At 31.2% G+C, this 12,059-nt stretch overlaps 1 protein-coding gene across 1 annotated transcript in view; it reads left to right on the forward strand.

Moving 5' to 3' along the window:
- Window positions 1-12,059, forward strand: part of LOC127710268 (transmembrane protein 94-like) — a 77,018-nt gene that overhangs the window by 27,369 nt on the left and 37,590 nt on the right. The window contains exon 11 of the mRNA XM_052216044.1: window positions 2,063-2,115. Coding sequence (XP_052072004.1) covers window positions 2,063-2,115 — 53 coding nt within the window. The remainder of the gene's footprint in view (window positions 1-2,062; window positions 2,116-12,059) is intronic.

Genomic DNA, 12,059 nt, shown 5'->3' on the forward strand with positions numbered 1-12,059 from the left:
GCATTACTGTCAAGTTTTGTCATAATCAGTTCAAAAATGTGATAGAAGTTTAGTATAATGTAAGATGACATCTACAGTGATTTGAACAAAATATCTTAGAGTACTCCAAATCACAGTTCATCATGAGAAGTATAGTGTTTACCAATAAATGATCAAATATTCATCTCATCTGCATAAAGATAGTTGAATATGATACAAAAGATGAGGTTAATATGATAAACACAATGTACCCTTTTGTCTTCATTATAAGGTCTGTTTTAGTCCATTTATACCTCATTTCCTCAAAATTTCAATTTTTGTCTCGCCTTGAAGGAGTCAAAAAGCGAGACATAGGTATGTCTGCGGCGACGGCTACAGCGAAGGCGGCCGCGGCATCAACACTGTATTAGTTTGTGACCGTTAGGGGTAGGTCAATGATATTTGGTATGCAGTTGTATTAGCATTGGCACATCTCATTACCATGGGGATTATTTGGCCCCACCCCCTCAATCAAGGTCTATTGACTTTGAAACTTTTCATAGTTTACATGTATTAGTTCGTGATTAGGTCAATTTATGGGGAACCACTAGTGGTAGGTCAATGATATTTGGTATGCAGTTGTATAAGCATTGGCATATCTCATTTCCATGGAGATTATTTGGCTCCGCCCCCTTAGTCATGGTCTATAGACTTTGAAAATTTTGCTAAGTTAACATGTATTAGTTTGTGATTAGGTCAGTTCAAGGGGAACCATTAGTGGTAGGCCAATGTTAATTGGTGTTCAGTTGTATAAGCATTAGCACATCTCATTTCCATGGAGAATATTTGGCCCCGCCCCCTCAGTCATGGTCTATTTACTTTGAAACTTTTGCTTAGTTTACATGTATTAGTTTGTGATTAGATCAGTTTAAGATGAACTGCTGATGTTAAGTCAATGATATTTGGTATGCAAATTTATTGGCATTTGCAAGTATCGTTTCCATGGAGATTATATAGCCCCACCCCTGATCATGGTTCATTGACTTTGAAACTTTTACATAGTTTACAAGTTAATGTTTGTGTTTAGGTTTGTTAAAAGGGAACGACTTATAATAAGTCAATGGTATTTGGTATGCAGTTGTATTAGCATTGGCGCATCTCATTTCATGGAGATTGTTTAGCCATGTACCTTCAGTCATGGTTCATCGACTTTAAATATTTGCATGACTTACATGTTAAAGTATTGCTATTTTGATTTTCATTATTTGCATTATCAAAATTACAAAAAGGCAAGACATATCTCTGTGATAACAGTTTATTTAGGGTAATAATTAAAAAAAATTGGGTTGACTATCACACATTTATGTAAGAAATGTGATAATAATAGGGTAATTGAAGTGTTCAAGCTGAATGAACTATACATATAAAAGTTAACTGACACCATTGAGTCAATAAGTCATTTATATGTAAAACTTAAGTTTATGCCTCATTCCAGAGAGGGACATATAATAGTTCCCTTTTAGTAAATAATTTGTTGTTACTGCTTCAAAAATCATTTTATTAACTTATTACTGTATATCTCTTAAAGAATTACTAAGGAAAATGTGTTCTTTTATATCCCAATATAGGACATAAGGAGAAAAAGTCGTCTTAAAGAAATACGAAGGAAAATGTGTTCTTTTATATCCAAATATTAGACATAAGGCGAAAAAGTCGTGAAAAGCTCCCCAAAACACTGAGTACTGCTTGTTCTGCCTACAAATATTCATGGTAGAACCTATTTCAAAGCAATTTTCCCTCAAATGTGTCTTTGAGACTCAATCCACTCAGAATATTTCAATTTTTGCAATATTTTGCAACGGTCAAATTCACAGGAATATTTTTTTTTACCAATTTTTTTGTATGAAACTGGATGTGACATACTGTGTTTTGGTGGTATTACACCTAAAATGTGAAATACCACTATGCATGTATATTGATTTCTTAGTATTGGAACCCCTATATTTTTTAATGAAATTCTGTTAAAGTTTTGTCAAATGTTTAATATATGTACTTGTGCTTTTTATCAATTTACAAACTATTTTGACCATACTGTTTGTTTCAGCATATGGATCATTAAGTCATACTGAAGTTCTTGATCTTACTCATCATTCTAAGGTATGTGTTTTATTTTTCAAATTCTTTTATTTTATCACTTGATATATCTTGTGATGAACTTTGACTCCCCTGGCCTAATGGGCTGTGTGTGCTATTCCATCACCTGAGATCTGTTGTAAGTGTAAATAATCCTTGTAAACTTTAGAAAAATTTTGTCCTGAAACTATTTTTCCAATTTTAACCAAAATTGCCTACAACCAAGTCATTTAACTCGGATGGATAGTAAAATCATAAGTCATTTTAGAATGGCAAGATTTACGAATTTTCATTTCCACCAAAACTATCAGATTACTCCTCATTAGAAAAGGGCCTTTTACTGATGATTTATTACATATTTTAGCATTGTTGTCCACTAACTTGAAAACTATAGAAGTTTGGCAGAAACAGAAAAAATATTATCAGCAGTTTAAGTTGTAAAAAAAAATTACCAATTTTCTGATATCAAGTGACTATTGTTGACAAATTTTAGCATTACTGTTTATTATCTTGAACAGGTATAATAGATAGACAGAAAGTGAAAACAGCAAAAACAATCAGCAATACAATCTATATATTCATAAGTGTAAAAATGTCAGAAACCATTACAATGTAATTGACATTCTCCAGGAGTTATTGCCCTTAAATGATAATTTTTTTTCGACAATAATTAATGTTTTTTTTTAAAACCTTGCAAACTTTAATAGATAGACAGAAAAGGTAAAAACGGCCTTGGTGGTCTCATGGTAGCCCTGCTCACCTTGAGTGTGGGAGGTTGTGGGTTTAATCCCCAGCTTTGTCAAACCAAAGATTTTTAAAATTGGTAGTTCTGCTTCTATGCTAAGCACCTGGCATTAAGGAGTAAAAGCAAAGATTGTTTGACTTGGATTCAGGATCAGCATGTCTGTCTAGTATAAAGTAGGCTTCATATTCATATCACATTATATTAACATGTTCTCGTTCTGATTATGTATTTAATTTGCCACTGAACTTTGAACAGCTATACATCATCAATAGAAAGTGTACACAGCAAAAATTATTAGCAGTACAATACATTTAGATATACAGGTATGCGTCGATTCACTTTTTTAGGAACTATTACTCTTAAATGACGATTTTTTGGGACAAATTTTAACTCTTTTTTATAGGACTTAAATAATGTTTTTTGACCAACTCACATTAAACTGTCAACATCATAAATAATCAGCAGGATTGGATTTAAAAAAAAGTGCTCATATCACTCAAATCATCAATTAAATGATCATAGGAACTATAGGCCTTTAATGACAATTTTTTCCGCTAACGTTAGCATTTATGCCTATTATTTAGCAAGCTATATCAGATGGAAACTGATAACAACAGAAATAGTATAGTTTGCTAGATAACAGACATAAATGCTAATATTGGGGAAAAAATTAATAATTGAAAAAATCCAGTCATAAAACACAAAACAGTTTTTTAATCATTGTTGAACCATGAAAATGAGCTGAAGGAGAATTAACATATGTTAGAGAGAAACTTAATATATATCAATTTCAATGGAGACTATTATGCCCACCCCCTCATTTATGGTCTATTGACTGAAACTTTTACTTACTTAACATGTATTAGTTTGTGTGATTAGGTCAGTTTAAAGGGAACCATGAGTGGTAGGCAATGATATTTGGTATGCAGTTGTATGAGAATTGGCACATCTCATTTCCATGGAGGTTATTTGGCCCCACGATCACCCCTTCAGTAATGGTCTACTAACTTTGAAAATTTTGCTTACTTAACATGTATTAGTGTGTGATTAGCTCAGTTTAAAGGGAACCTCTGGTGGTAGGTCAATGATATTTGGTATGCAGATGCATAAGCATTGGCACATCTGTTTTCCATGGAAGTCATTTGGCTCCATCCCCTCAGTCATGGTCTGTTGACTGAATGTTTTGCATGGTTTACATGTTAAAGTTTGTGATTAGATCAGTTTGAGAGGAACCACTATTGTTAAGACATATCTCTGTGTCAAAACTTTATAACTTACTAAATATGATACTAGTACTGAAGACAATGAGATAATTTATTGGTCTTTTTGAATGGACTCCAAAAGCTGTATATTTAAAAATTGGTAATTTGTTTCTGCAAAAGAAGTAAAAATAAATATCAGATTGGCAAGTTACTGCAAGGTGAGATTTTCAGGCTCTAAGGAGCCTCATATTGGTAAACTTTTACAACTTTTGCTTATTATCTTGGGAAAGACTATAACATTTAGACAGAAAATTTTATCAGCCAAATGAATAAGCAGTACATGAACTACAAATAAACTGTTAACACAGATAGAGATATGTCTCGCCTATTTGTTATTTTGATAATGCAAATGTTGAAATTAAAATAGAAATACTTTAACATGTTAGTTATGCAAATATTCAAAGTCAATGAACCATGACTGAAGGTACAGGGCTAAACAATCCCCATGGAAATGAGGTGTGCCAATGCTAATACAACTGTATACCAAATACCATTGACTTTTCATAAGTTGTTCCTTTTAAACAACCTAAACACAAACATTAACTTGTAAACTATGTAAAAGTTTCAAAGTCAATGAAACATAATGAGGGGGTGGGGTTATATAATCTGCATGGAAATGAAACTTGCAAATGCCAATACATTTGCATACCAAATATCATTGACTTAACATTAGCAGTTCATCTTAAACTGACCTAATCACAAACTAGTACATGTAAACTAATCAAAAGTTTCAAAGTCAATAGACCATGACTGAGGGGTAAGGACCAAATATTCTCCATGGAAATGAGATGTGCTCATGCTTATTCAACTGCAAACCAATTATCATTGACCTACCACTAATGGTTCCCCTTAAACTGACCTAATCACAAATTAATACATGAAAACTAAGCAAAAGTTTCAAAGTCAATAGAGCATGACTGAGGGGGAGGGGCCAAATAATCTCCATGGAAATGAGATATGCCAATGCTTATACTAACTGAATACCAAATATCATTGACCTACCACTAGTGGTTCCCCATAAACTGACCTAATCACAAACTAATACATGTAAACTAAGCAAAGTTTCAAAGTCTAAAGACTATGACTGAGGGGGCGGGGTCAAATAATCTCCATGGTAATGAGATGTGCCAATGCTAATACAACTGCATACCGAATATCATTGACCTACCACTAGTGGTTCACCATAAACTAGACCTAATCACAAACTTATACGCCGCCACCGCCAGAAACAGCAAACTTATGTCTCGCTTTTTGACTCCGTCAAGGCGAGACAAAAATGACTGTTTATATATAGGAGTCATTGGTCTTTAATCACAAATTTTTACAAATTTTATTTAAAATCAAAAATGATCAACAATACAAGTTCTACAATTAAGTCTCATTACTGAAGCTATCAATTGATTGTTTATGTGAGTTGTTGCTCCATAATGCTTACTTTTACCAATAATTTGCTTTTTTATTCACCTCTGAAACTTCTTCAATAATTTAAAGCAATCATGACCTGACTGATCATAATATGTCTAAATTTCATTTGTGAAATATATTACAATTTGCATACAATATTGACACCTTGACTAAAAGTAGAAATCAGGGGTAAAATGCAAATAATTGTATAATTTCTTGAAAACTGTAGTAAATGGGTAAACTCTAATAGGGGTAAAAATGCTTGGATATTCAAGATCAACTGGTAATCCGTCAAAACAGTCCAACAATTCCGTATTGAAACTATTGTCTTCATTTGATGATTGTATTGACTTTCAGAATTTTTGGTTATTATCTTTAAAACAATAGTAGATAAAGAAACTGTAAACAACAAAATTAATAAATTATCAAAAAGATCTAAAAATTATGAATTATATTTTTTTGTCAAAATATCAGTATTGCATATTTTTGCCAGATGAGCGATTCTGGCTCCTTTATGCCCCTTATTTCAATATGTGGTTCCAAAAGGGACAATGATGTTTTTTTGAATGTATTTTGAACATCAAACAATATTATTTTCCTCATGTTTGATTAAAGTAAGGGCCAGAAACATACTTAAATTTTTTTTTTTTTTTAACTTTTTGTAGATGTAATACTTTTAATTCAGTTACTATGGATAAACCTAATATTGTAAGAATTTGGGATAAATCAATTATTTCATGGATACCTTGTTTTGGTTCTGATTTATTATTTTAAAATTTAAATGTCCATAGTGAAAACAGATATTTTTTCCTGCTTTATCCCTCCAAATCCACATGAAAAATGGACAATTTCCAGTTATTCTGGATGCAATATTTTTATAACAGCGAATACATATACATTCAATTATCACATCTACAAAGATCTAGTCAATAGTCCAAACTATATATATAGAAATGTATCCTGTTCCTAATGAGATTTTTTTAACATTTAATTAGGGATGGCGATAATTTTCCATCCTATATGGTTGTCATAGGTGTTAATATAGTAACATAAAATCAAAATAAATTTGGTCAAGTATCAAAATGTGTTAACTTTATTGATTTTATATTAGGCACATGAAATATTAATATTCTGTACATGAAGTATTGATATTAGGTTCATGTTCTACAGATATTAGGTACATGTACTATTGATATACTATTGATATTAAGTGTATGTACTATTGATGTACTATTGATATTAGGTACATGTACTGTTGATATACTATTGATATTAGGTACATGTACTATTGATGTACTATTGATATTAGGTACATGTTCTATTGATATTAGGTGTATGTACTATTGATGTACTATTGATATTAGGTACATGTACTATTGATGTACTATTGATATTAGGTACATGTACTGTTGATGTACTATTAATGTTAGGTAAATGTACTGTTGATATACTATTGATATTAAGTGTATGTACTATTGATGTACTATTGATATTAGGTGCATGTACTATTGATATTAGGTACATGTACTATTGATGTACTATTGATATTAGGTACATGTACTATTGCTGTACTATTGATATTAGGTGTATGTACTATTGATGTACTATTGATATTAGGTGTTTGTACTATTGATATTAGGTACATGTACTATTGATATTAGGTGTATGTACTATTGATGTACTATTGATATTAGGTGTTTGTACTATTGATATTAGGTACATGTACTATTGATATTAGGTGTATGTACTATTGATGTACTATTGATATTAGGTACATGTACTATTGATATTTGGTAAATGTACTGTTGATGTACTATTGATATTAGGTGTATGTACTATTGATGTACTATCGATATTAGGTGTATGTACTATTGATGTACTATTGATATTAGGTGTATGTACTATTGATGTACTATCGATATTTAAGGTACATGTACTATTGATGTACTATTGATATTAGGTACATGTACTATTGATGTACTATTGATATAATGTTCATGTACTTTTGATATTAGGTACATGTACTGATGATATTAGGTATATGTACTGTTGATATTAGGTACATGTACTATTGATATATAATGTTCATGAACTTTTGATATAAGTTCATGTTCTGTTGATATTAGGTATATATGGGACCTCTCTGGCCGAGTGGTCTAAATAGTTCAACTACTGTATCACTAGCCTGTCAACACTGAGGTTCTGAGTTTGAGCCCTGAATATTGGAGATGCATTTAAGTTCTACTGTCAGTTTTACTGCCAAAAGCTGGTGGCTCACTTAGGGCACTCAGGCTACTTCCACTAAAATAAAAACTGACTGCCATGAAATAGCCAATAGTGGTGAAAGTGGTGTTAAACACCATAAATCAATCAATCAATCATATTAGGTGTATGTACTATTGATATTAGGTACATTAACTATTGATATACTGTGGATTCATTATCATTCATTGGATACCAATTTTCGTGGGTTTCGTGGGTACAGGTGAACCACAAATACAAATGTTCAACGAATGACATCACTACTATAGGTTTTGTTTGCAGAGATTGGCAAAACCACGAAATCAAATACCCACGAAAATGCAAGTTTTCCTCAATCAACGAAAATTGGTACCCACGAAAATAAATGAATCCACAGTATGATATATGTACTATCTGTATAAGGGAAGTTAAATAGATTATTAAAATAATTTTATGTTTTATAACTTTATCAGAGTTATCTGTCTTAGGACAAACCATTCACATATAAAGAAAATTAACTTATTGGCAAAATTATATAAGTTTTTAGTCAAGGCTATAGAGTTAAGGAGAAATATCCAGTATAAAAAAATGTCATGTCAGCTACATTATTTGGCATATGTTGTTTATACATTAAATTTGTGTTTTTTAAATGAAAAATGGATTCCTTCTTTTTAGCAATGATGAATATAAAACTGACTGGTCAGAATTATTCTGTAGGGTAGGGTAGGGTTTACATTTTTAAGCAAGATTGACATCATATTATCAAGGTTAGAAACAAGATAAATTCTTTTATGCACTTAGTACATACTTTACACTTGAACACTTACAGCTTTCAAGTCTAATCCAATTATCTTCAAACTGGGATATTTATGTAATAATTTTTTTGTAAAATCACTTTAAGATGCACATTTAATAGCAGCAATTTCCAGTTAAAATGTAAATTCAATAAATGTCATGCTGACAATAACATGTACAGATGTATTAAAAAAGATGTCAGCCACAAACAAGGATATCTGTACTTAGAATAAAGTCACTTTCTATGTAAAAGTACAAGGATGCAATATTTGTTGTTGGACATTTTTTTAGCTTTTCTGGCTGTAAATAAACCCCAAAAGCCCCTAAAAAAATTAACACACAGTCTTGTATGATGCAAAAAATTCCTGATTTTCAAATAGCATCATTAAGATGCTATAAAATTCATTGATCTTTTGCATTAATTTAGAGAGTATGTTTTTGTGATTTCTCTCTTATAATTCCCCAACTCTATATCCTGTTCACTTAATGTATTTTAAAATTTTCAGCCTTGAACCAAAGCCACTAAAACTTGAGAATTAAGTTTGAATGACCTTTTTTGGATGAGAAGGTAATGCTCCTCGTATGCATTCTTACACCCAAGTTTTATGAGTGTAATCATCCAATTAAAAATATATATGGGGATAAACTGGTACATGAATTTCAATTAATTACGCTGAGCTGACCTATTTTTGGTTGGAAACTGTAATACTTTAAGATGCAGACCATCATGCATCTGAGTTATATGAATGTAGGTTGTTCAATGTTTGACAGTTGAACTTTGATGTAAAACTTAAAATCTTTAAAGCCTTAAACTTTGTAGGTTATCTGTAAATATCAAAGATTTTTCACTTAAGCTGTTGTTATGGTCCATGTAATGTTTGAGTTCTTTAACTAATTGTTGAAAACATTTTGGTACTTGTCAAGAAGGAGAACAACAAAAATATTATGTTCTTGTGTAATATTGGTTTTATCCAGTACATTTTTGGAATGTTGTTACATGTTCCACAATATGATCCTTTTCCCCAATTGATTCCAGTGTGACTTGTCTTAAGCATTGTTGTATTGAATGATTCTTATTTTCTCTAGATTGCTGATGTAAGAAGTAGATAAAGAATATTTTGTGTACCTTTATCCTATTTAAATTGAACTTTAAGAAAAATTTGTTTCATAATAAAAACCATTCTTAAAAAGTCATTTGTTAAAGTAAACATTACCAGCAATAAATTATCTTACAAGATGAGCTGATACCATTATATTCTCCCCTGTTGATGAAAGGATATGGACCAAACCAATCTTGACAATGGAACATACCAAATTTGTGGAGATTTGTATTGACTAAATGGACTGTTCCACCATATCTGCACTGTGAGCTAATGGAAAAATTCAAGTGCAAAGCAAACTTAAAGTAGAGTACATTGTACTGGTGTCCCCAAAATGGAACAATCCATTTTTTTAAGAACTGCACTTGTGATTAAATAGACTATTCCTTTGTACTTTACCCAAGTCATTTGTACTTAAGCAGAATAAAAGTGCATTCTTTATACTTTATATAATATTAAAGGTACTTCCATACTATTAAGTTCAACACACCATTTGCTAAATAGTCCGGATTGCAATATAATTATTTGAATGTCAATATCCTTCTAATGGTTGCTATTGATTGTAATTTGATTCTCTAGAGATATGGTTAGAATCAATATTTGTGTCAACTGTTAATAGTGAACTTTGCAAGAAGGTGATTGCATTTAAATAGTTGAAGCTGGTGCATATAGTCATTAACCTGTCTACTGACAGTATTTATTTACTAGTGCTTAATAACTTTTAGGTTTAATCATGATAATGAATGCACACACTCGTTTCCCTTAAAAATTAATATTAATATTTGTGCTATGTAAGTTATTATTGATTTTTGAAGCAATATTCTAATTGAATTCATCAACCTCCAGTCAAGATTGGACATCATTTAATAATATCTTTAGAATTTCTGTTAATAAAAATCATGTATGGAATGAATTTGAAGTAAATTAAAAGATTCTCTTGTGTATTATGTGAAAATCTATAATTTATTCAAGAATGAAGAACCTTTTTTCAGAAAACTATGCTAGATTCTCTCAGTATATTGAACTCTTGCTGTTTAAGATATTTTTTCCTTATTTTAATAGTTTAGTGAACTGTCCTTGATTGACTGGAGTAAACAATCTAGTGAACTTTTCAACTTTGTCTTATTAGGACCTATAAATGAATCTCATTTGATGGGGGTGTTCTTGGGATAGTCCACTTTCAATTCAAGTAAGTTCTTGTTAAGCAGCAGTTCAGCTACAATGGGTTAGGTCAGCTACAATGGGTTAAATTCACATGTTATTTTTAGTATAAGGAGAAAAAAATGTTGTTTCCAATATTATTTGAAGACTTGTATTATTCTGTATGTCAAACTCCCCATCTCAGATGCTTATGGAATGTTATTTGAAAAATTTCGTAGGAGTTATATACATGTAAGGACGCTGAAGCTGAAGGACGCCTCCGGGTGCGGGAATTTCTCGCTGCATTGAAGACCTGTTGGTGGCCTTCTGCTGTTGTCTGTTCTGTGGTCGGGTTGTTGTCTCTTTGACACATTCCCCATTTCCATTCTCAATTTTATGTACCAGAATAAAACCTCCCAAACTTATTCCTGATGTTGTATATTTATGAATGAATTTCTTAGGATATTCTAGGACGAACATTCCAAAAAATATTATCAAAATACATAAAAAAATCCAAGGTTATTTGCACAAGAGAACTTTTATAATTTCTTAGTGATGTTTTGATGATAGATTATAATAAAAAAATCTGTCGGTTGAGGCAATCCAACCAGATAATTGTTCAAATTTCATAATTGATTATGATCAGTTATAGATAGATCCATTGAAAGGCATAAAGCCAACTTTAAATGGTTGCAGTATACATGTAGAATTGCTGCAAATATACACTGAAGTGTTTTGTTGCATATTTGTTGAATTTGAAGCATTACATTGCATTTTTGATATTTTAACATATTGAGAATGGTTTTTTTAAGTTCCTGAAAAAAAACTGATTACATAATCAATATTCATTTGGTTTGATTGAACCAATTATCATCAATTGTTAGTTGTAATTTTCACAAATATTTCATGTCAAGTTCCAAAGTACTTATAGTTAATTTTTATACGCTCGTTTACGGGACGTATTATGGTATACCGTTGTCCATCCGTCCGTCTGTCCGTCCGTCGTCAACATGTCGGACATTAACTCAAAAACGCTTTAACCAATTTGCATAAAACTTTGGTGAATTGTTTATATCTATTGACGTGAGCTCCCTTTCCTTTTTTTTATAAATTATAGATTTTACGTTTCCGAGTTATGGGGTTTTATTCATTAAAAAAAGGGGGATTTTCCAGTTTTTGGACAATAACTCAAGAATGCTTTCACCAACTTGCAAGAAATTGTGGTGAATTGTTTATATCTATTGACATGAGCTCCCTTTAGATTTTTATAAATTTTAGATT

This window comes from Mytilus californianus, unplaced genomic scaffold, assembly GCF_021869535.1.
Source record: "Mytilus californianus isolate M0D057914Y unplaced genomic scaffold, xbMytCali1.0.p SCAF_7, whole genome shotgun sequence".
Taxonomy (NCBI): Eukaryota; Metazoa; Mollusca; class Bivalvia; order Mytilida; family Mytilidae; genus Mytilus; species Mytilus californianus.